This window comes from Vipera berus (genome assembly GCF_964194415.1).
Source record: "Vipera berus genome assembly, chromosome: 8".
Lineage (NCBI taxonomy): Eukaryota > Metazoa > Chordata > Lepidosauria > Squamata > Viperidae > Vipera > Vipera berus.
In genome coordinates, this window is record NC_138211.1 from 4,028,753 (window position 1) to 4,053,620 (window position 24,868).

The 24,868-nt window shown below is 45.9% G+C and overlaps 1 protein-coding gene across 1 annotated transcript in view; it reads left to right on the forward strand.

Annotated features, from left to right (window-relative positions):
- The first annotated feature begins 3,954 nt into the window (after positions 1-3,954).
- Positions 3,955-24,868, forward strand: part of UBASH3B (ubiquitin associated and SH3 domain containing B) — a 43,881-nt gene continuing 22,967 nt past the window's right edge. Inside the window, exon 1 of the mRNA XM_081334164.1 lies at positions 3,955-4,459. Within this exon, the coding sequence (XP_081190290.1) occupies positions 4,332-4,459 (128 nt within the window). The 5' untranslated portion in view covers positions 3,955-4,331. The remainder of the gene's footprint in view (positions 4,460-24,868) is intronic.

Here is a 24,868-nt window from a genome sequence, read left to right on the forward strand (position 1 = left end):
CAAACATTCAGAACAGACCCAGGCGGAGCTAAAAGGGGCTTCCTGCTCTGGAAAAGGGCAAATTTGATTTAGGACGTTGCGATTGGGATATTAGTAAAATTGAGGTTTTGTTGTTTGAGAGTCCCTTTCTGCGTCCAGAAATTGACTAAAATATTTGGGAATTCAAAACAGGCCAGGTGGGCGCAGAAACCTAGGAAAGGTCTTTGCCACTTCCTGTTGCCTTCTCTTCACAGCCCGACGCAGCTGCCTTCAATGGTTGTCCATGAGTACCGAGCTAGGATGAACCAGATTCAAATCCTACTTGGTCATGTTATTTCCCCACTTGTAGTCTCTCCATCTTCCCCACAGGAAGAGGAAGATAAAACTAGGGGGAGAACTTCAGTGAAGGCTCCATCTCCAGGCAGAACAAGCCAGGTTCCCACAGAATCAAATACATGAAGGTCCTTAGAAAGGCGTTGATCTCAGTTCGGTTCTAAAGGGGGATGATACTGAGCTGTTACCCAAAGATAAGAATATACGGTGATACTAATACTGTGATCTTCCCCCCACAAGGGGAAAAAAAACGACAACCAAGAAGCTGACCCAGCCAACAAAATCATATCAGAACAATAAAATCATGCTCAGATCCCAGGCATAACCTTCAAATAAATTAACAGTTTGAAAAATCAACGTGGCACTCATCACCTGTTTTCCAAAGATCCCATAAAAAGGTAAAGGTTCCCCCGCACATGCGTGCTAGTCGTTTCCGACTCTAGGGGCCGGTGCTCGTCTCCATTTCAAAGCCGAAGAGCCAGCGCTCGTCCGAGGACGTCTCCGTGGTCATGTGGCCGGCATGACTAGACGCCAAAGGCGCACGGAACGCTGTTACCTTCCCACCGCAGTGGTCCCTATTTTTCTACTTGCATTTTTTATGTGCTTTCGAACTGCTAAGTTGGCAGAAGCTGGGACAAGTAACAGGCGCTCACTCTGTTACGTGGCACTTGGGATTCGACCCGCCAAACTGCCGACCTTCTGATCGACAAGCTCAGCGTCCCAACCCACTGAGCCACCGCGTCCCATAGCTCACACCAAAAAGACATCCCTAAAAAATTCTGAAATTAGAATTCTAGGTCACCCTCTTCAGACTCTGAAGATTCTCAAGTCCAAGACCTTCTTCCAAGGTACCACAGACAGAACGGTTTCTATGACATTTCCCAGGCCACAACGACTTTGTCTGGGTTGTTGGAAAAAAGGAAGAATTTGCTTCCCGCTACTCATCCATCCCAAGGTGGAAAAGGCCTTTTTCAACAGTTGGGCCAAATTCTTCAGCTCTTGCCCTCTCTAACCTCTTTTCAACTTTGAAGGAACGTTCAGGTGGCCTTCCAGAGCTGGAGGAGAGATAGTGCCACCTTGCCCCAAGTTGAGTTACCGTATTTTCCGGCGTATAAGATGACTGGGCATATAAGATGACCCCCTACATTTCCTGTTAAATTATAGGGCTTGGGCTATACTCACCGTATAAGACTACCCCTCTTCCAACGCACACCAAATAAAAATTAAAAAACATCAGATTTGATTTTAATATGGTAATTTTAATTCAAATGCATATGACATGCAGGTACTTAGTAGGAAAACTGTCACTTATAAACATAAGGCTGTTTGTCATCAAACATGTAAACATAAAACAGTGCAAGTGGATTAAACATAATAATAATAATAATAATAATAATAATAATAATAATAATAATAATAATAATAATAATAATAAGAAGAAGAAGAAGAAGAAGAAGAAGAAGAAGAAGAAGAAGAAGAAGAAGAAGTAGTTGGAAGGGACCTTGGAGGTCATCTAGTCCAACCCCCTGCTAAGGCAGGAAACCCTATACCATTTCAGACAAATGGCTTTCCAGTCTCTTCTTAAAAACTTCCAGTGTTGGAGCATTCACCACCTCTGGAGGCAGGTTGTTCCACTGGTTAATTGTTCTAACTGTCAGGAAGTTTCTCCTTAGTTCTAGGTTGCTTCTCTCCTTGACTAGTTTCCATCCATTGCTTCTTGTCCTGCTTTCAGGTGCTTTGGAGAATAGCTTGGCTCCCTCTTCTTTGTGGCAGTGCCTGAGATATTGGAAGACTGCTATCATGTCACCCCTCACCCTTCTCTTCGTTAAACTACACATACCCAATTCCAGCAACCGTTTCCTATTTTCCTAATTCACTTTTTCACTTTTCCTAATTCACTCTAAAGCTTTCCCTGCGCAGAGCCTTAAGTAACACCAGCTGCCTGCAATTAGTGCAGGTTCTCATCCCACCAGGCTCAAGGTTGAGTCAGCCTTCCATCCTTCCGAGGTAGTTAAAATGAGGACTCAGATTGTTGGGAGCAATAAGCTGACTTTGTAATAATGCTGCTTGGGGGGGGGGGGGTGAAAGCTCTAATAAGCAGGCATATACATAGAATGAAGGCTATTGCTAAGCACATTGATTTGTGCTTTAAATTGTAAGCCGCCCTGAGTCTTCGGAGAAGGGCGGGATATAAATGGGATTTTTTTTAAAAAAAGACCAAATGGGAGATCCACTCCAGGTTTTCCAGCCAGCCCGCCCAGTTCCTGAGTCAAATGTGTCCTTAGAGCTAAGCCGCTCCTCTGGCTGCTGCCTTCCCCACCTGCCTTTCAAGTTGGGATAGACTACAGCTGCTCTTCAACTTTAGAAGGAAAGACGCCCAGACCCCAGCCTGTAAAAAATCACAGACTGCAGCTTCTACTCCAATTGGTCCCGCTTTCCCTGCGCAGACTAAATGGAAGATCCGCTCCAGGTTTTCCAGCCAGCCCTGTCCCTAAAGTTTCAGCACTCAGCTATAACACAAGATTTTCATGGGTTAAAAAGTCGTTTTGTGTTTACCCTCTTAGGCTGAGTTGGCTGGACCAGCTCCTGGTTTTGAAGGGTACAATCCTGCCCTGTGGGTTGCCTTCAGCTCAGTCCACTGGGCCCAACTGCGATTGGCTAACTTGTGATCCACCTCAGCAGAGCAGGAGTCGAGAGGACACAATTCTAGTTAGGGTTTGGATGGGGATCACCTGGGAATTCTAGAGCTGTGAACTAAATTGGGTACAGAGGCACCCCAGAAAAAAGACCAGGTCAAACCAGCTTTGTAGCGCAGCAGTGCCCAGAAAACTGCGTAGATTCAATCATCAGAGATCAAATTTCATTCCAAGAATATCTATCTTAAGTTGGTGGGTTTTCTGTGTTGTGTGAATAAGGCAACATCTGATATTTCCCACCCACCCACCCACACTTGTTTGGAGTGCGTAGGGGGCAAAGCAGGGTGAGACGAGGGGTACTCTCTGAATTTGGGTTGTTTTCTTGCAGAGGTTTCAACACCCAACTCCGTAACATCATCTCATGGGCCACGCAACGTCTGAAAGCAAACAGCCAAGCTCGGAGAGCACCAAAGATCACCCAGTTCAACCCAGAGCTACAGATACGTTCTCTTCTCTTGGTACTAATCCCAAGGCTTGACTCAGCCCCGGATCATCAAACTCCAGCTGGGAGCTGGGGGCTGGGGGCGATCAAAGGATCCTCGATCCCCAGGTGCTTGCAGAACACGTGTGTGTACGGGCTGGGCTGGGTCTTGAGAGTGACTCTTTTGAAATATTGCGGCGGCGGCGGGGTGGTGGTGGTGGCTTGAATGCGTGCAGAAGCAAGCGGGGGGGGGCGGAGGGGAAGAAGGCGAGGTGGGGCGGAAATGGAGTAGCGGAGTCGGAGCCGCCGGCTTTGACGCGCTTGCCTTTGATCCATTCAGAAATTCCCGGTGGCCAAACGGGGGAGGCGGGGAACAAAGGACGCGGGAGCTGCCGGCGGAGGGAGGGCGCGCGCCGATTGGTCGGCTCCGGACCTGAGCATCCCGGGCGGGGCGAGGGAGGAGAGGGAGGGGGAGAGGCGAGGGCGCTGGGCGTCAGTAGCTGCCGGCACCACCTTGGCGGAGGCAGAGCCAGGAGGAGGAGGAAAGAGGAGGAAGAAGAGGAGGAGGAGGAGGAGGAGGCGCAGGAGCAGCGCCGGGGAAGGCAGCTCGCCTCGCCACCCACCCGGGAAGCCGCTGCCATCAGTAGCTGCGCAATCCTCTGGCCTGGCCGGCCACGCATCATCCACCCGCCCGCGCACTTGGCAAGCCAGCCAGCCAGCCAGCCGGCCGGCCGCTTCCCCGGGCCAGGCCGTCCCTGCCGCGCGCCCTCCAGGCTGCGAGTGAGCCCGAGCGGGCCGCTGCCTTGGCCCGGCCGCCGCCCGGCGTGCGGAGGGGCGTGATGGTCGGCTGAGCGGCGGCCGGGCAGCCCTCCCTGCCGCCTCCCCACCGCCCTTGGCTCGCCATGGCTGCCAAGGAGGACTTGTACAGCCAAGTGGCCCCGTGGAGGAGCCGGCAGAGCCGGGCGAGCACCATCAAGCGCGGCTCTTCGCTGGAGATCCTGCTCTCCATGGGCTTCCCCAAGGCGCGAGCGTGAGTGAGGCCCGGGAAGGCGAGGGGAACGGCGGGTGGGGGGTGGGGGAAGAGTCTGCTCTTGGGGGGGGGGTTGGGGGGGCGAAGGGGACGCGGATTGCCCCTCCCGGAGCCGGACTGGCGCGCTTCGCCTCCGAGCCAGCGCAAAGCGCGCATCCCGGCTCCTGCTTCTCCCCGGCCGGGCGATGCTCTCTTCCTGCCTTGTCTGTCTGGACTGCGGGGCAAGGGAAACTGCGCTCCGGGGCCGGGCGGTGAGGCTCTGGAGCGCAGCGGGGCTGAGCATCCCCTTGGCCGGCCGGGGGTGGGGTTTCCAGGGGAGCCGGGCGGGCTGGGCTGGGCTGGGCTGCCTTCTCTTGCACCGCAGCGCAGAGGCCAAGCAGTGCCTCGCCCAGCCCGGCAGCGGCCAAGCTGCTTTCTGGGTGGCCGGAGCGGAGAGCAGACGGCGAGAGGCCAGCGCTGTCCTCGCCATCAGCCGACGGCTCCTTTGGCTGTTGGTTGCGCTCCCTTCTCTCCTTCTCCTTTCCACGCCGTAGCCCCGAGCGGCCCATAAGAGGCAGGACTGAGTCCGCAGCTGAAATCGAAGCTGGGCGCTTTCCATTCCACCCCACCCCCTACCCTCGCGGCTGAGAGTGATGGAAGCTGTAGTCCAGGACGCCGAGCGCATCCTTGGCTCCTGGACAGGCGAGCCCTTCTCTGGCTCCGTCGCCTCTACTTTGGGGAATTGCCAGCTTCTCCCTTGGGCAGGAGAGACGGGAGAAGCGTTTCCCCTGGCGGGCAGCCGGCTCCTCTCCTCCCCTTCGCTGGGCCGTCGCCTGCTACGCCAGCTTTTCCGGCCGCTTGCCCTCCAGCTGTGTTGGAACTCGACTTCCCAGCCTGCCAGAAGCAGCAGGGTGGTTGGCCAGGCTGTGGAGGCATTCTGGGAAATGTAGTCCTGGCACATCTGAAGGGCAGCAGACTTTGAGAAAACTGGCTTCCAAGGATCTCTGGCTTGAGGCGTTCTCAGATGGCCTTGATGGGCATTTTTGCTTGGCAAACCTGTGTTTTTCATGCAGGCTTTTCTCCTTCCCTCCCTCCCTCCCTCCCTCTAGCTATAGGTAGGTCAGCCCAGGAATGATATATTAGCCTGTCACTTGTCAGGGGAAAAACCGGTTATGCAGTTCTAAAATACCTTTCGGAAGAAATAACCTTTGGCATCATTAACTTTATTATCCGGTAAACATCACCCACTTAGTCTACCTGGGCCAGGTGCTATTTAAGGCACACGGTTATTAACCAATGCAGGTGCTAGGACTAAGAGCCATAGGGTCCAGAACAAGGCCACCCCCTCCATTACAGTTAATATTGGATGTAGAGTTTCATATGAAGAGATTCCATTAGGATCTCTTGTTAAAAACGCTGTCCGGTCTCTTCTTAAACATTTACAGTGGATGGAGCACCCACAACTTCTGGAGGCAACTTCTGTTCCACTGGTTCATTGTTCTCACTGTCAGGAAGTTTCTCCTTAATTCCAGGTTGCTTCTCTCCTTGATTATTTTCTTGTCCTGCCTTCAGTTGCTTTGGGAAATAGACTGACCTCGTCCTCTTTGTGGCAGCCCCTTCGTTATTGGAGCACCGCTAGCATGTCACCCCTACTCCTTCTCTTTAGCAGAATAACAGAACTGGAAGGGACCTTGGAGGTCTTCTAGTCCAACCCCCTGCTCCAGCAGGAGACCCTGGCCTTTACCATCCCAGACAAATGTCTGTCCAATCTCTTCTTTAAAAACCTCCAGTTTTGGAGCACCCACAACTTCTGGAGGCAAGCCGTTCCATTAATTAATGGAACTGATTAAGCTTTCAAGGTGCCTAGACTGCTTCATTAGGCAAGGGGTCTAAAAAGGCCGATGAAGTGGGGAAAGAAAAAGGAAGCTGGAGATACGCATTGGTCATTGTTAAAGTCTGCGGAGTTATCATCTCAAAATCAGGAGTTCTAATGGAATCGGGGGGGGGGGGTGGCGGGGTGGGAGGGGGAAGAAAAAGAAAGAGATACAAATGAACGTAGGTGGTTTGCTTCTATGTTTCATCCAGCTTGCCGGTGATCAGTTCCTTCCATTTTCATACTGTCTGATGAATATTTGGAAATTTCAAAAGCTTGAGAGGGTTTTCCCCCCCCCCATTTTTTGTGTGGTTTTTGATGACTTGGGCAACACTCTTACTGTAATATAGATTTTGGATGATGATGATGATGATGATCGGAAATTTTATTTGGGTCAACAGAAGTATTCTTTGCTTTTCAGTTTCAAATGAAATTAAGCTAGGAAAGAGTTGGCAAACGAGTGAATTTTATTTTGCTTTTTATCTTCTACAGCTGGTCTGTCAGCATCTAGTATACTCACTAACTTTGGCATATTATACCCAGGGTAATTTTTAAACTACCAACTCACTCGCTTGGCTCAATAGTAGAATTTGTATCAATGAGCGGTGCCCATCCACCAGGTTATAAGAAGAGGCTGGCCAGGGCCTTGGAGAATATTCAAGATTCCTCGCCATTCTCACCTGTTGTTTAGAAGCCAATCACACAAAAAAAGCACAATAAAATACTTTACATATCTGTGCACTTGGCTGCCTTAGCCTAAGCCTCACTATATTCTCTCCCTCCACCCACTGATGTGGGGTTTTGATGTTCGCTTTTCCACTGACCTATTTTGATGCCTTGAAAGATACCAGCAATTATGGGTACAGATAGTCTTTGAAATTACAACCACCACGGGCAGCCCCAGAATTTCTGTCGCTAAGCAAGGTGGTTCTTAAGTGAGTTGTGCCCGATTTCACGGCCATCTTTGCCACGGTTGTTAAGTGAATCACGTGATCGTTAAGCAAATCCAGCTTCCCGCATTGACTTGGCTTGTCAGAAGTGCCCTGGGAATGTGGCAAGTGGGGATCGCGTAATCCTGGGACAGGGAGACCATTGTAGTAAATGCACGTTAATTGCCAAGCTCCTGGATTTTGATCAGGTGATTGAAGATGCTGCAATGCTTATAAGTAGAAGAAGTGGTTGTAAGTGGTACAAAGCTACCACGGTACTCATCAGTAATTTGTTCCGGAAGATGCGACAAATACTAAGATTGACAGGTACCAAGAAAACCATGTAACTTATCAGGTGACCAGCTATTTCGGCTGGAAGAAATATAGGTAGTCCTTGACTTAACGACTGCAGTGGAACCCAACATTTCTGTTGTTAAGCGAGACATTGGTTAAGTGAGTTTTGCCTCATTTTACGACCTTTCTTGCCCCAGTTGTTAAGTGAGTAACCTGGTTGTTAAGTGAATCTGGCTTCCCCATGGGCTTTGCACGTCAGAAGGTCGCAAAAAGGGATTGCGTGACCTCGAGACACTGCAACTGTCATAAATAGGAGTCAGTTGCCAAGCCTCTGAATTTTGATCGCATGACCATGGGGACACTGCAACAGGTTGTAAGTGTGAGAAATGGTCATAAGTCACATTTTTCCATGCCGTTATAACTTGGAATGGTCACTAAAGGATCTGTTGTAAGTCGAGGGCTATCTGTAGGAGTCACAAGGCCACTGATGTCGGCAAGTTCTTCCTTGCATTGACTACCAGGAGAAAGAGGAGTGCCAGGACAACATTTCTACTTCGAAATGCGTCAAATACCAAATTCAACGAGTTTTGAAGCAGGCGAGTGCTGAAGTTTGTATTGTAACTTGGAAAGGTTGTTAAGCTAAGTGTTATACTGTAATTCAAGGACCATCTGTGTTTCCAAATGACTTGGAGGGGATTTACCTTACACAAATTAGATTTACCTTCCACACCTGTTTTCCTTCAGGTTATCGGACTTCAAAGCCTGGCTAGCTCAGAATTATGGAAATTGGAGCCCAATTGGGACCTCTTCAAGTTGGAAAAGTTGTTCATGTAGCAATGTCATGCTTTTTAACTGTCGCAACAATGTAGCCATCTTTTGATTGGGACTTCAAGCAAACAAACTCACAACAGTACAGGGGTAACTCCATTGCAAAATACATCATTGAAGGTGATAAAGCATGAATGTTAAGTCCAGCTTTGGGAGACTAGTTCTACACCCTAAAATATAAATGCCTTTCAAGTAAGACGAGAGACAATGAGGTTATGTTGAGGTATAATTAGTAGGCTGAGAATGTTCTGCTAATGAGGCGAGACATTTATTAATAGAAAATGAACTGTGCTGCATATTGTCCATCTCACCCTCCGAAATGAAATCTAACAATTTTCCAAAATACTTCAGGATGGATTGCTTCCAGCAGCTGGAAGCTGCTCAGATATTAACTGGATTAAGACTCTTCTTCAAAAACAGCAACTTGATCCAGGGAATAATTAGGCCTTGTCCTGTGGTGGAGATGGTTGGTGACTTCTCACCATGAGATGACAACCAGTTTGGCCTAACAATTCATTCCTCACACAGGTTGAGGGCCTCTAGGTCCACCTGGTAGCCCTGACCTTTAGTTCCTTTAAAACTGGTGATAAAGTACAAGATCTGATTAGATGCCATCAAGTCAACCACATGCATGGAAATCGCTTGTGTGGTTTCAACTCATGGGGCCCTTCTGCTGGTCTTCCATGTTTTATTTATTTTATTTATTTATTTATTTGTTTTTTATAAACCGCCCTTCTCCCGAGGGACTCGGGGCGGTGTACAGAATAAGGTAGGTATACAGATTGAACAATAGTGAAAAAAAACAATAGTAAAAATAGTAAAAAAAAGCATCTTGCAACAGGTCTTATCCATCTTGTCCCAAAGATGCATTTTCACGAGGCAACTGGACTTTCTTGGGGTTTTTTTGAAGACGTTTCGCTTCTCATCCAAGAAGCTTCTTCAGCTCTGTCTAGAGGCCAGAGCTGAAGAAGCTTCTTGGATGAGAAGCAAAACATCTTCAAAGAAAAACAAGGAAGTCCAGTTGCCTCTTGAAAAAGCATCTTTGGGACAACGATGACCTGGATGACTGAGAATCTCCATAGACACTTACCCGTCTTGTTTATCTGAAGGTCAACAGGCACGTAGAGGAAGCATGAGTCAGGAGATGTGAGATGACCTCTAGAACTGAGGGCCTAAATCAGCAGAGGAAGTGACCTTGGCCTGCCTAATGAGAGAGCTGGCCCAGATCTAGCCATCTATTTGCTAGATTTCCAACCAGATTGTATTAATTATACTAAGTGAGAACATGGATGAAAGCCGACCTGACTAACCCAGATCATACAAAATTAAGATGTCCCCTATACTCTTAACAGAAGCATCCAGTATCCATGCTGGCTTGGGAATTCTGGGAATTGAAGTCCACAGAGTTGCCAAGGTTGGACTTCCCTGCCCTTCAGGAAGGGTTGGTTAAAAAAGAATGAACTGCCTGTTAAAAAGTGTCTTTGAGCACGCCATCGTTCTTTGACAAGCTTACGACAGCAGCTAAAAAAAGCACTGGCTATACTTGAAGGCCAGATAGCTGCGGGTGGCAAAATGGGTTGCTTTCTCCTCTTTAGCCGCAGAATCTTCTTGAATTTGTAGAGAGACTTCCTCTTCATTCTGGTCTTGATTGCAGGGCTTCAAACCCCTCTATAATTCTTCGTCTGGTTATTTGAGTTGTGCTTAATTTGTGGAGTCTGAATACAGCCACAGATGTTGCTATCTCCTGTTCGGTTGCTGTGTTTACAGTTCTTGGTCTGTATCAGACGATTGTTCCAGATGTTCTAAGTTGCAGCTGCAGCAATCTTAGGCAACCAGGGGTTAGCTGGTGAACTCTGACCCTTTTCTTGGGAGATTTTTGAGTCAATGTTGTGGGCGTATCAAACAGCAGATTGCATGGTGGAGATTTATCTTTTGAAGGGGAGGATTCTTGTTCCTTTTTTTAAAAAAAGAATATGTTAGTGATATCCACATGTTCTCTTTGGCTAAAAAAGAAATCGAGGTTAATTACAATGGCTCTCGCAAGTCACACCTCATGGCCAGAGCCAGAGAAAACCAAGGTGTTTTTAGACCAAGAACCGGATATTGATGGTGGGTTCAAAGTTGGAGAAAGTGGAGCCGTTTCAGCCAATGAATGAAGACGCTTGGAATTAAGGGTGGATGAAGATTCTTGTGAAGTACTTTAAAACTTACTGGGTTTTTGAGGATTGATTTTCCTCATTAACATATGGAGGACATACAAAGATGCATTCTGCAGTGCCAAACATTTTATTGATTGATTGGGTTTTTATCCCACCTTTATAAATAATACAAGGCAGCAAACATGCTAACATCCCTGCCTCCTTCTGTTTTCCACACACAAACAACCCTATGAGGTGGGCTGAGCTGAAAGAGAATAATTGGCCCAAGACCACCCAGTTGGCTTTCCTGCCTAAGACTGGACTGGAACTCCCAGTCTCCTGGTAATTGACCCCAAATTACCCAGATGGTTTTGAAGCCTAAGGAGGGAGTAGAACACACAGTCTCCTGGTGATTGGCCCCAAGTCACCCAGCTTTAATGCTTAAGGCAGGACTGGAATTCACAGTCTCCTGGTGATTGGCCCCAAGTCACCAGGCACTTTCATGCCAAAGGTGGGACTAGAACTCACAATCTCACAGTTTCTGGGCCAGTACCTTCACTACTATTCCAAACTGGCTCTCTTTTAATTTTCATAAACATTTGTGAGAATAAAAACACTGGCACAACTCTGAGTTGTTGGAGCCACACATTTCCATGGTTGATAAGCTTCTGCATTGTGGGAAACCTGTTTCCAAGCCAAATGCAATTTCTTTTGCAATAAAAAAAATGCTGGGAATGTTTGGAGCAGAAGGACCAAACAGGGTGACTAAGGAAAGAGCAAACATAATATTTATCAGGTATTCTTCTAGGAGACTGGGGTGGTTTTGCAAGGATCAGATAAAAAGACAAGAGAACTTTTGTTTAGGGGATAAAATCTTCCCAAGGCTTGTGCAAACCTCAGGCGGAATTCGAAATGCTGCATTTAAAGAAAGAGGGGCTTTGAATTTAGAAAATCAGCAGAATGAAATCTTCTATGTGGCCTTCTACGTTATGCTATAAACTATAAGACAACGATAGCTCAAATTTTGGGTCTTCTGAATACTTTGTGATAAATATTCAAGGGACTGTGCTCTTTTTCTCTTTATTTCACAGCAGAGACTTTTTGCTTTTCTATTTCTGTTAGACGTGTGCAATGGGGGTAGAAATTCTTCCCAGTGCACAGAAGCTACACTTGAGAAAAGCGTGACTTGACAGGGAACTAATAAAATCTACACTAGGGTGTTGCATTCCTGCGTGCACTTAAATAAGAGCAAGTTTTTGAACCCTTCACATGGCCTTCAAAAACAGTTTCTTGCTAAGGTTTCGGAGGGTAGGATGTTAGTAGTAGTTAGTTGGTATTGCTCTAGGTTGACTGAGGAGCTGATGTGTTTTTAAAGGTAAAGGTAAAGGTTCCCCCGCACATGCGTGCTAGTCGTTTCCGACTCTAGGGGCCGCTGCTCATCTCCGTTTCAGAGCTGAAGAACCAGCGCTTGTCCGAGGACGTCTCCGTGGTCCTGTGGCCGGCATGACTAAACGCCAAAGGCGCACGGAACGCTGTTACCTTCCCACCGTAGTGGTCCCTATTTTTCTACTTGCATTTTTACGTGCTTTCGAACCGCTAGGTTGGCAGAAGCTGGGACGAGTAACAGGTGCTCACTCTGTTACGCGGCACTCGGGATTTGACCCGCCAAACTGCCGACCATCTGATCGACAAGCTCAGCGTCCTAACCCACTGAGCCACCGCGTCCCGATGTGTTTTTACCTACTACAGTACCTTTTATCTTTTATTGTTCTTTTTCTTGTCTTTAGAAGTTTGTTTTTGTTCTTACATCTTGTCCCCTTGCCCAGCATTCTTTGTTTAAGATAGATGGCCATCTAAGTTTGCAGAAAATAATAATAATACATGGATAGGTAGTCCTCATTTATCAGCTGTCTCCTTTGGTGACCCATTCGCATGATGACGGTGATGAAAAAGTAATTTTACAACCAATCCCCGCATTTATGAACTACGGAGCTCTGTAAAAATAAAGGAAACCTGAAGTAAGGATAAATACAGTTGTAGTTTCCTTTAGCTACTGTTTTGCTTAATGACAGAGTTGTCAGTCTTAATTGTGATCATTGAACAAGGACTTCCTATAATGCTCTTACAAGGTGCAGAACCTTATTTATACCGCTTCATCCACTTCCAAACGATTTCATCATAATTGCTGTGTTTCACTCTTCAAATAATAAGAATATATCACGAGCTTATTCCTAGGTTTGACTTTAAGGTCTGGAGCAAGGAGAAGTAAACTTTGGCTTAGGATGATAACTTATTTGGGCCCCAACCTTTAAGCAAAGCCCTTTCCCCTATAATCTTGGGGAGACTTAGCTTCACCTCTCTTGACAATCAATCTTTTTCCCCAGACCGAACAGCTGCTCAACCTTACGTTCCTTGGAGGGGAAAAAAAATAAGATCCAGATGTAGGAAATTAATCTAGTTTGGCCCTTAATCACATCACTTTGTCTACACTTTCCCATCTGCAAACTTGGGATAATATTGCTGACCTAGTTTGCTGGGTAAGAGGCAAAACAGGCTTTGAACATACTTAAGCCTTGTGCAAATACTGATAATTTGTGACCATCACTTCTGCATTGTGCTTGGAAGTATTTTCTTCTTTAGCTGAGTCAGCCTTGCTCTTATGTACATGTTTTAGGCAGTCAGGGGTAGGTGTACAAGGACATCTCAATGCCACACTGCCCCAAAGAGAAAACAACCCCCTCTGACTGTGTCATTACTTTTTCATTTACCATCTTGACCCATGTTGATCATTCCCGTGTTGATCGTTTATTTCTCGGTGCATATTTTTGTGTGTGTGCTATTTTACTTATTATTTATTGGGTTATTGTTATTTAATTTGGGTAGGAGAAGAGAAGGCTGAGCTGGGAGGTGGAGTTAAATGTGCTACAAGTTTGGAATCCTTGCGTTGCCACAAGAGTTCCAAGAATAGCACCCTGTAAATTTGTTGACCCTTATCTAGAACCAGTTTAGCTTTGACCGCTGCTTGACTAGAATCTCATGTACAGGTGTCAGTAACAAGCTCTTCTCTACTTTGAAATCAACCAGTGTTCCCGGTGATTTGCACCTGACAATTTGACATCATTACGTCAGAGGAATATGGTGGTACTGTTCATACTGAGCCTGTTTGGTGTTGCCATCCTGAATTCCTCTTTGTTAGTTGTTATTATTTTCTTTCTCTTTTGGGTCTTGTTTTTTTTTCCCCTCTTTCTTCTTTCCCTTTCTTTAAACTTGATGGCAAACCTCGTGAGTAGAGGTACTTCCTTCCCCTTGGGCTAAAAGTTTGGTATGATCCAAAGATCAAACAATTGTTTGACCACAAGCTGGAATACTTGACACTGTTCCGTTCCTGTGCGTGTAGTAGCTAGACCTTTCCATTATGACTGTACAGTCTGGTAGCCCTGAATTGAATCAGCCCTGAAGGGAGGGGGAGGGAATTGATGAAGCCAGATAAGGACTGTTCAAAATTGGGGGAGGAGAGAGAGAGAGAGAGAGAGAGAGAGAGAGAGAGAGAGAGAGAGAGAGGAGGAGATACAAATTGTAGGCCAGTTTTAGAGTGTTGCAGTTGATGCTGCTTGCCAGGCAGAAAATGACTCATATTTTGTATGTGCTTTATGGACAGATACAGAAGCCTCAAGGAAAACTACCTAGGCTAGATACTACCTAGATATTTTTACAATTCGGCTGTGCTCCCAAGGAGGTTTCTAGGCTCTGGAGTTACCAGGAAGCGCTGCTCACCTGCAAAGTGGCCCAGCTTGTTGTGCATGTCAGGATTAGAATCATGAAGAGGCTTGCGACAAATGACCTTTACCGGAGGATATTGCATAGCTTTTGTGGGAAAAAGATATCTGGACTGCATCACCTTTAGGGAAGCTTCTGTGGGGTTTTTCCTGTGCTTGCTTTATTTATTTCTTTAGACCCAGTCTTTATTCTTTCTATAAATACACAACTAATATTCCTTCCCCCTCCTATTTTCCCCACAAGGATAACCCTGTGAGGTGGGCTGGGCTGAGAGAGAGGGACTGACCCAAAATACTCAGCTGGCTTTCATGCCTAAGGTGGGGCTAGAACTCACTGTCTCCTAGTGATCGGCCCAAAGCCACCTGGTTGGCTCAATACCTAAGACAGGACTAGAACACACCGTCCAGCCAGCTTTCATGGCTAAGATATGACTAGAATTCACTGTCTCCTGGTGATTGGCCAAAAGTCACCCAGCCAGCTTTCATGGCTAAGACAGGACTAGAACTCACCGTCTCCTGGTTCCTAGCCTGGTACCTTAACCCCCAGACCAAACCAGCTCCCTTTATGCCCTATAGAAACTATCGGCCTCCGCAGTGGACAAATGGATGCACGTGGCCTCTATCTAGCTTGCTGCAAATCTCTAACAAGATGGAGAACCAGGGTGGCAAAAGGATTAAATGCCGGACTCTAACTGGGGTGGGGGTGGGGGGCATATTCACCTCTACCCTCAAAACACAGCAAGGACATTGGTCGGTGGTTTTCTGCCAGGCCAACTTATCTCACAGGATGTTTGGGGTGGAGGAAAAGTTGCAGGAGGAAGTGCTGCCGGCCTGCCTTAAGCTCTTGAATGAGAGGAAAGACTTAACTGTAAGGAAAGTCCAAAAGTTAAGTACTGCCCAAGGAGCTGGAGCTGAAAGAGGTCTGTGCGTGTCCTCGGTTTGGCAAAGGAGCACACGCTGCGTTCTGATAAACAGGCAATCTGAATGCATTTTCAGGCCCTCCCTGGCTTGTTGTATAGCTTTGGTGCACAAAGTGTGCCTGGCTTGTGGCTTTCCCAAGTTGCTTTTCACACAGGGGTTGCTTTGCTGACAGTTGCAGGCTGGTTTCCTGTGCGAGGGTGGTTAAGCGGTTTGCTTTTTATTGACCTTCCCTGAGTGTGACATTTAGTCTCCCGAGAAGGTTGGCTAAATGTCTCCGAGCGTCTTGGGGGGTTTCTGTTAATTCTTTCCAGCCGGGAGGGAGAGTTGTCACTTTGCGATTCTTTACCTGCCACACAGAGAGTCGAGCTGCAAACAGCCCTTCAGTTCGCATCAGGTCTGCTGGAGTCTGTGGCCACCCACCCACGGTGCTGAGCTTGGGGTTCATACGGGACAGCACGGACGGCCTACCACTATCCCTTTTTCGATTCCCACAACACTTCAGATTAAAGCTTGGTAGACACCATTAGGGGAATTTTAAGAGGTTTAACTCCCCTAACTCTTATCTAACATATCTGCACTGCAACAATCCAGATGGCTAGTAGACGGAAGCAGGGTGGTACTAAAAAATTCTATTGAGCAGTCTAGATTTTTGCGAGGGAGAGGAGGAGGAGAAGGTCCTCTTAACATTTGAACAAAGCCTGACATGACTCTCAGCCTGATGGAACTGGGAAATCCCCAGGCTAAGCCGTGGCTTGTTCACCATTTCGTGAATGAACAAATGCAGAATATTTTATGAATCCAGAAGAATTTTGTGGCTACCCTGCTCTCCTGAAAGGCTGCTCAGAAACCATTCCCATTGACACTTCCTCAAAGGCAAGAGAAATGTGGCGATTTACAGAGGGCAATGCGCACGTCCCTGTAGTGGAGCAATCAATGGTGGTTTGTAATACAGGTTGCCATTAAAAGGGGGGGAAGGCTGGCGGTGGGTTTTTACAGCCCCCCCTTTGCCTTACAATGCTGGGCAACTTGGAGCCATCTCCTCTCCGTCTTCCAAACCACAGATGACAGGGTGAAAGGTGCCTATCCCAGAATATCTGGCATATTAAAGGGCATTTCAAACCAAGATAGTAATCAAATGGCAGCCTGGAGGGGCTGGGCGAATTGGGTAGTTTCCCCATGAAGAACTGAGGGCGGAGCCAAGAATAGGAGAAAAGAGCTGGTTGCAAGACTCTCTTTGCATCTTGGAGGCCTTTGTGGCTGGCGCTTTATGGGTGAAGTGAAATCTGTTTTGCATCGAACTCAATTCTTGTTGCCCTCATGACAACTTACAACCACAATTGAGCCCAAAATTTCTATGGTTAAACAAGGCAGGGGTGATGAGCCGTGGTGGCGTAGTGGTTAGAATGCAGTACTGCGGGCTACTTCTGTTGACTGCCGACTGCCTGCAGTTCGGCAGTTCGATCCTGACCGGCTCAAGGTTGACTCAGCCTTCCAGCCTTCCGAGGTCGGTAAAATGAGGACCCAGATTGTTGGGGGCAAGAGGCTGACTCTGTAAACCGCTTGGAGAAGGCTGGAAAGCACTGTGAAGCGGTATGTAAGTCTAAGGGCTATTGCTATTGCTAAGTGAGTTTTGCCCCATTTTACGACCTTTCTGGACACAGTTGTTCAGTGAATCACTAGTTGTTAAATTAGCAACACATCTGTTAAGTGAATCTGGGTCCCCATGGGCTTTGCTTGTCAGAAGGTCACCAAAGGGGATCACATGATTTCAAGACCCTGCAACTGTCATAAGTATGAACCAGTTGGCAAGCATATGAATGTTGATCACGTGACCGTGGGGAGGCCGCAACAGTCATAAGTGTGAAAAATGGCCATAAGTCCCTTTTCAGTGCTGCTGTAACTTTGAACGGTCACTAAATGAATGGCTGTAAGCCAAGGACTACAGTATATAGAGATAGTTCACCATTTCCTTCCTGAAGACTATTTCTCAACTTCCTAGGTAAAGGTAAAGGTAAAGGTTCCCCCGCACATGCGTGCTAGTCATTTCCGACTCTAGGGGCCGGTGCTCATCTCCGTTTCAAAGCCGAAGAGCCAGCGCTTGTCCGAGGACGTCTCCGTGGTCATGTGGCCAGCACGGAACACTGTTACCTTCCCACCGTAGTGGTCCCTATTTTTCTACTTGTATTTTTACGTGCTTTCGAACTGCTAGGTTGGCAGAAGCTGGGACGAGTAACAGGTGTTCACTCTGCTATGTGGCACTCGGGATTCGACCCGCCAAACTGCCGACCTTCTGATCGACAGGCCCAGCGTCCTAACCCACTGAGCCACCGCATACCCTTAAAATCCTGGGATGTCCTGAGAGCCCCCATCCTTAGATCAACCAAATCTGATCCTGTTTAGCTTTTCTAGGTCAGCCAAGGTTGGCTAGAAAGTTGGGTGTCCTACCTTTGTGGACCAGGCCTTTTGCTAGGAGCCATCGCTCCTTATGTTTATCGTGAAAATCTGCAACCTCCCGTCTCTCCTATTGACAAGCCCTGTGGTCAAGAGAGCGCATTCCAAACTCACCACAATTAAGGGTCATGCACAGTAGCTAATTAACTTCTTTCAAGTTATTGTTTAATCCCATGTGGTTGACTCGGTCACCATTAGCTCACCTCACACTTCTTCAAGCCGTCAATTATGGTTCACAAACCACCGGGGCAGGGGTACAATAGCAAACAAACTTTATGAAATTATCCTTCAGTGGGTGTGTACCGGATTACAGCTTCACACATCAGGTTTCGGAATTGATGCAACTTCCAGGTCTCACACTTCGGGAGCCTGCCAGACTACAGAGGGCAAACCCCCAATTTAACTGGAGTGTTTCTTCCAAGTTCCATTGGTTAATATCTTCCCATCCACTACTGTATGTATCTAAAGATGTGTCCATCTCTTAATCGGCATTTTTCCTCTGAGTCACTGTGCTGCAAAATGCACGATGGGTAGCATGGGACTTTGAAATGATTTCCCGAGCAATTAGATTGGTATTTCTCTTGAAACCCAAAGGTGCTTCCTAGCAAGCTACAGGTTATCATTTCAAGGTAACCAAAATCATTTGAGATAAGTGAGTTTGCCTCCCGGTGCTTTTGGTACAGCCCTGCATTAGGATTCCAGGTTGCAAGGATGATGTGCAATACGAAATCAAAATGCTCATTTAAAGGCTGTGCAGTAAACATGATGGGGGAAAGGAAGCAATATACAGTCCAGGATGGCTGCCTTTGAGGATGTAGTGAAAATTAACAGCTTCCATCACGTCTTATATTTCTCATGCCATCTGCTGCCTTTAAAAAGGATTTTAAAGCAAACAAATTAGGTCTAGCTGATTCTCTTCCTCCTATAAAATTGGTTGATTAAATTAGGAGCCTCCCATTAACGAGAAGATGCAGAGAACCATTAAAACTAAAGCTAAACTAAAGAGGCAGAGGACCATTAAAACTAAACCTGCAGAGATTTTCCTGCAAAGGTTTTCTAGCTATTAGCAGGCAGAGAAAGAGGATATTTCAGGTACCGGTAATTTCCTCCAAAAACAACAACAAAAAAAAACCCCAGCAAACTTCTCTGGCCATTTAAGGCAAGGTGCAGCTCATAATTAGGACGGCAATTTTTTTCCCCTCTTATTTTTCTGAAGGTTTTATTTCGGCTTCCTCCCTTTGCAAGTGGCGTTAACATCTTAGCAACCTGCTCGCCATTTTTTTTAATTGTTCATGGATGCCCCAGGCTTAGCATCGTTTCAGACGCTTGCACATGGAAATGAGTGTGAGTTGTGAAAAGAAATTGGAGAGCATGTTCTGAGAAAATGGAGCTTGTTTCTAAGAGTGTTAACAGAAGAAAAGAAAAAAAAAAGATCTCGGAAACTGTCTCTGAGAAAATTTGCCTGAACACAGATTTAAACCAGATGATGTCCAATTTCCCACAGCACATGAATTTACTTAAATAATAGTTTGATTAACCAGCCACAATCGGAAGCAATTATATTAAGCCTCAAAGATGTTTGATGAGCTAGAGTGCCACCATTCATACCGTAGAAGTCACCAGGTGGCATCCAGGCTTAGCTTATGGTTTGAACCCAGCTTAAGCAGGTTTAAAATCAAATAGACGTTCTTAGCTTCTGTTCTTTCCATTGGCCCATTGAGAATTTTACTGCTTATTATACTGCAGGATGCCTAATTTTGTAAGCCTATCAGCAATAGTTTTGTGAGCCAATAAACAAACTTTGCAATTATCTGGCCCCCTGATCAATTAAATATGAATGGAATGGAATGGAATAGAAGAATTGAATATAGAATATAGAGAATGGCATGGCATGGCATGGCATGGCATGGCATAGAATAGAATAGAATAGAATAGAATAGAATAGAATAGAATAGAATAGAATAGAATAGAATAGAATAGAATAGAATAGAATAGAATAGAATAGAATAGAATAGAATAGAATAACAGAGTTGGAAGGGACCTTGGATGTCATCTAGTCCAACCCCTTGTTCAGGCAGGAAACTCTATACCATTTCAGACAAATGGTTGTCTTGTCTCTTCTTAAAAACTTCCAGTGTCGGAGCATCCACAACTTCTGGAGGCAAGGAGTTCTACTGATTAATTGTTCTAACTGTCAGGGGTTGGACTAGATGACCATCATCATCATCATCATCTAGTCCAACCCCCTGCTCAGGCAGGAAACCCTACATACCATTTTCAGGCAAATGGCTGTCCAGTCTCTTCTTTAAAACTTCCAATGTTGGAGCATTCACCACTTCTGGAGGCAGGTTGTTCCACTGGTTAATTGTTCTAACTGTCAGGAAGTTTCTCCTTAGTTCTAGGTTGCTTCTCTCCTTGACTAGTTTCCATCCGTTGCTTCTTGCCCTGCCCTCAGTATTTGATTTCTCTTACCTTGATAAGGATGGAAGTGACTGATAAGGATGGAAGGAGTGGTCCATGCTTAGTCTCTCTAGGAACTCTACAAAGAGACATTAGACAAGTGACCAAAGGTGACTCATAAATGAAGAGAAGGACCAGGGACATTTGCTCCAGGTGGTTTCCAATGATTGTTAGCAGATGTGATATAAATAGGTAGGTGCTACGGATGCAGATATGATGGTGAAAGTTGAGTCAACTCTGGGGCTGTTATCTCCATCTTTGTCAAAGTAAAGGCTTTTTCAAATCAAAGTGGACTCCAGATGCCTTCATTAGAGGAGTTGGGGATTTGAAGTAATCAGCGTGGAAAAGTTAATTCTCTTCTTCTTAGATGTTTTTTTTTCAACTTTCTACTCAAGTTTTCTAGCCTGGAGGTTTCCCAGTAGTCTCCAGCCTAAACAGAACCCTGCTAAGCTTTTATGAAATTAGCCAAAATCTAATTGAGCATCTCCACTGTATTCTCATTTACAGTGTTTAATGCTGCAGATAAATCTTTGTAATGCCTCTTGCTCTGATGGAATCTTGCATGGCAAGAAGTAGACTCTTCACCTCAGAGTTTACCTTAACACCTGGGCCTCCTTTAGAGTTTAAGACTCATTTGATTGAGGCAATTTTCCCGGGCGTGCCCAGATTAGTTGCATTTCCGATGCAAATTATTCAGATTTGGCATTGATATGCCGCGTAGTTAATTGACTATGTAGGTAAGCCCAGGGCTGTGCAAGCAACTGGGAGGCAAAGAGGAAGAGAAAGAAGAAAAGAAAGAAAATATACAAATTGTAGCAAAGGCAAGATGGGGAATGGCAATTAAATAACTTCCACTTTGCTTTGGAGTGGGAAGAGACGGCCCGTTCTTATAGGAACAGCCTTGATCAGCAGTGCCCAACCTTGGCAAACTTTAAAACTTGTGGACTTCAAGTCCCAGAATTCCCCAGCCAGCTGATACTTGTATTCCAGGATATCAGATAACCTTAGGAGAGCCCTGCACAACACCCACCAAATCCTCTAATTCATTTTTTTTAAAAAAAAAAAGCTCAAAAACTTTAAAACAAAATAAATCTCAATTCTGGGCGGGGGGGGGGACATCCATGCCACAGAAGCCCACCTAAGATCTCCCAGTTATGTAATCTAGCATTGTGTGTGGGAAAGAGCATAATTTCGCCCAAAGCCTGCAAAATCCACATTTGTTTCATCTTGCAGAAGGGACGATTGGCAATTATTTGAAGGGCCAAGCCTTGGTTTGGAGATTTATTATTATTTTTTTTAATGTATTTTTGGCTGATGTGGTAATGAAAAAAAAAGGGAAAAAAACACGCACCTCTCTGAGCCTTTGGATAATAAGCTCTAGCAGCCGCTGCTTGTGAGTGGAGGTTATTTTGTGTCATTGGTAATTGCCAGCCTGAAGGAAAAGAGGCTATAATTAGTCCTTCTGTGCTGTTTGTTTATCAGCCAGGCAAAATGGTCTTTAAAAGATTGGGCTGCCTTGGCTGAGAGTGCAATTCCTGTTAACAGAGGATGGCTTTGGCTACCGCAGAAGAGGCTTGCACTGGGCGTGTGGCTGCGTCCCTGGAGGAGAAAGAAAACCTCGTTGGGGACCCTAACAAGGATTGCGAGGCAGCTTTACACCTCACAATTCCTGTTATTGTACAGACACATGCGTGCGCACACAACAGAGGCTCGATAATGGCTCATGGGTTGGCTTTGCACATGGTGCTAAGGTGTTGTTAATCGTGGTTTGCAGTTACACATTGCACTAAGCCATAAACCATGGTTTATAAGCCATAGAGTTTGCCATGTGGAATATCTTTCCCTTGAAATCTGGTGGGGGCCCACCCCATCCTCTTAAATCTTCTGAAAAATGGTAACGAGCTGCTATTTCTCCCAGGCATTGTGCTTGGATTGAAGCCCAGGGTTGCATAGGTGAATGGATGCAGTTGATGGAGTAGGCACTTGATCCTTCTAGAGTTTTGTAGTATTGATGGACTGGACACCTGGTCCTTCTTGATTTTTATTATATTGTTAGACTAGGCTTTTCTTGATTTTCGTTTTTTCTTCTTTGTGATTTTATTATGGTTGTTAGCAGGGCTTTTTTTTCATAGAACGCTCAGAACGGAGTTCCGGCACCTTTTTTGGATGGAACCTTGTAGGGTAGGCAAAGTGGGTTGTATGACGTGTGAGTTCCGGCACCTTTTTCTTTTACAAAAGAAGCACTGGTTGTTAGCCCCCAGAGATATGTTCCACAAGATGGGCAGCCGTATCAGTCTTGACACAGACACAGACACACACACACACAATAAGCTGTGCCGAACTCCCATCACAGAAGGACCTTTTGTATAAATCAAATTACATATACCCATCCACAGAAAAGGGAGCCACATCTGAGACAGTCATAAGTTGATTTATTTGGTTTTGACTTTATAGCAATGACTGTGGTTAGTGCCATTCCAACAAACCATGGTTAATCAAATTGCAGTTTAAAATGATGAATGAGTCCAGCTTTCCCTACAGCTAATGGCCAAGTTAAGAATTCTAATCAATAGAAGAGAATATTTGTAGCACAGGGGTGAAATGAGGAATCCTTAGTGCTCTCTGAGCTTGCTTGTTTACTTGCAGACGTTTCATCACCCAACTAGCTAACATCATCAGTGCATAAATAAGAGTTCTATCTTCCCAAACTTTCTGTATTTTGTGAAAAAAAGAGATTCTGCACTTTTTTAGAACCATTTACTCCAACTAAATGGTAGAAATAGAAATGGCTACCCAAAAGAGTTTGCTGTCAAACATTCTTTATAAGCAATTCATCAAAGATCCAATGACCAAAACATTTGTCATTTGAGCTGTCTTTTGGAGCAGAGTTTTTCTAAGTTGCATCTATTTCCTACCAAATCAGAGCATTTTCGCAACTATTCCCAAATTGCTGGAAACCAGGGCTCCCCATATAATTTGGGCCACCAAAAATAGGTTTCTCTTGGACATACAGAGCATCTCCTAAAGCAGAGGTCCCCAACCGTTCTCAGTTGGTGGCCCGGGGGGAAAGGGAGGGGGAGGTACCCTTATGCACTCACATGCGAATGGGGCCACGCACACCCTCGCAACACTGGCTGCAATGCTAACACCCATGTGATGCTAGCAGCGCAGCTAGCGCTACCACGAGTAGGGGGCTAGTGTGTGCACACACATAACGCACTAGCCAGCCACTCACGTGGTCCAGTGGCTAATAGGCCCGGTAGTGGGCCACGGCCCAGAGTTTGGAGACCCCTGTCCTAAAATATGAAACTGAAGCTTAACCTTCTGCCTTTAATATAGGCTACTAAAGCCTACTAGAGCCTTGGTGGAGCAGTGGGCTAATGCCTCCTTAAGTAACACCAGCTGCCTGCAATTAGTGCAGGTTCGCATCCCACCAGGCTCAAGATTGACTCAGCCTTCCATCCTTCCGAGGTAGGTAAAATGAGGACCCAGATTGTGGGGGGCAATTAAGCTGACTTTGTAATAATGCCGCTTGGGAGGTGTGTGAAAGCCCTAATAAGCAGGCATATACATAGAATGAAGGCTACTGCTAAGTTTGTAAGCCGCCCTGAGTCTTCGGAGAAGGGCGGGATATAAATGGAATTAAAATAAAATAAAATAAATAAATAAAGCATTGTCTTTCTCATATTAACAGGGGTCTTCAAATTTGGTCCTTTTATGACTTTTGAACCTTCAACTCCCAGAATTCCTCAGCCAGCGTGCCTGGCTGAGGAATTCTGGGAGTTGAAGACCCCTTCTCTACAAGATCCTAAAATCAAAGAGAAACCCCCGCCTAATTTGTTGGCATCAAAGCATCATCTCTCTCTGCAGGATCCTAGAATCAAAGAGAAACTCCCAGATGCCTAATTTGTTGGCATCCTTTTCCGATTTCCCTGCCCTCGCTTGTCATATTATTCTGAAGGTAATGCATCTCCACCATGGATGGTCCAAAGCTGTCCCAGAAGGCGACACCACTTGATGGCCCCGACTCAAAAAGCCATGGAATAGCAAAGACCAGCCATCCCAAACTTTGGAGCTCTGCCTGCTCCTGCTTCTCAGTCCCTTTGCTTCCTAATTGCAATATCAGTGAATCGGGCTAAATGGTTTAATCTGAGTTATTTCCAGCTGTGTGGGGGAGGCGGACCGACTGTTGCTTCGGTGTGTCTCCTTCCAACTTCTGCTGCAAAGGATTGTTAACTCCCTGTCTCTTCTAACCCCTTCGCACAGTTTGAGGCTTTCAAAAAGGGACATGCACAAATTCTTCGCACCTTGGGCCCCCAGCTTTTTTTGCAGGTAGAATTATCTGGGAAAACCTCGTTCCTTGCAGCAGAGGGAATGGTGTCTCTTCTCTCCCCTTCCCCCAAGTCTGTAAAATGAAAAGGGTGAGTTCTGGAAAAGATTTGTTTTTCTCTTGAGACTTGGCTCCTAAGCCATTTCCTTCCTGGAGTCGCTTTAATGAGAATGTTATTGCTTTCCCTTGCAGTGGTTTTCAAACTTCATCCACATCGTTGAGGAAGCTTTTTCTTTCTTTCTTTCTTTCTTTCTTTCTTTTTGAAATTGAATTAATAGCCGTGACGTGCTGGAGTCTCTCCTTTGAAATCCTGCTTAGTAGTTATTTGGGAAGGGTAATAGCCGTGGAGATGCAATTAGTTCATTCATATTCCACTTTCTTTTAATGGTAGCACTTAAAGCGATGGAAAAGAAGAACGGGCATCTGGTGT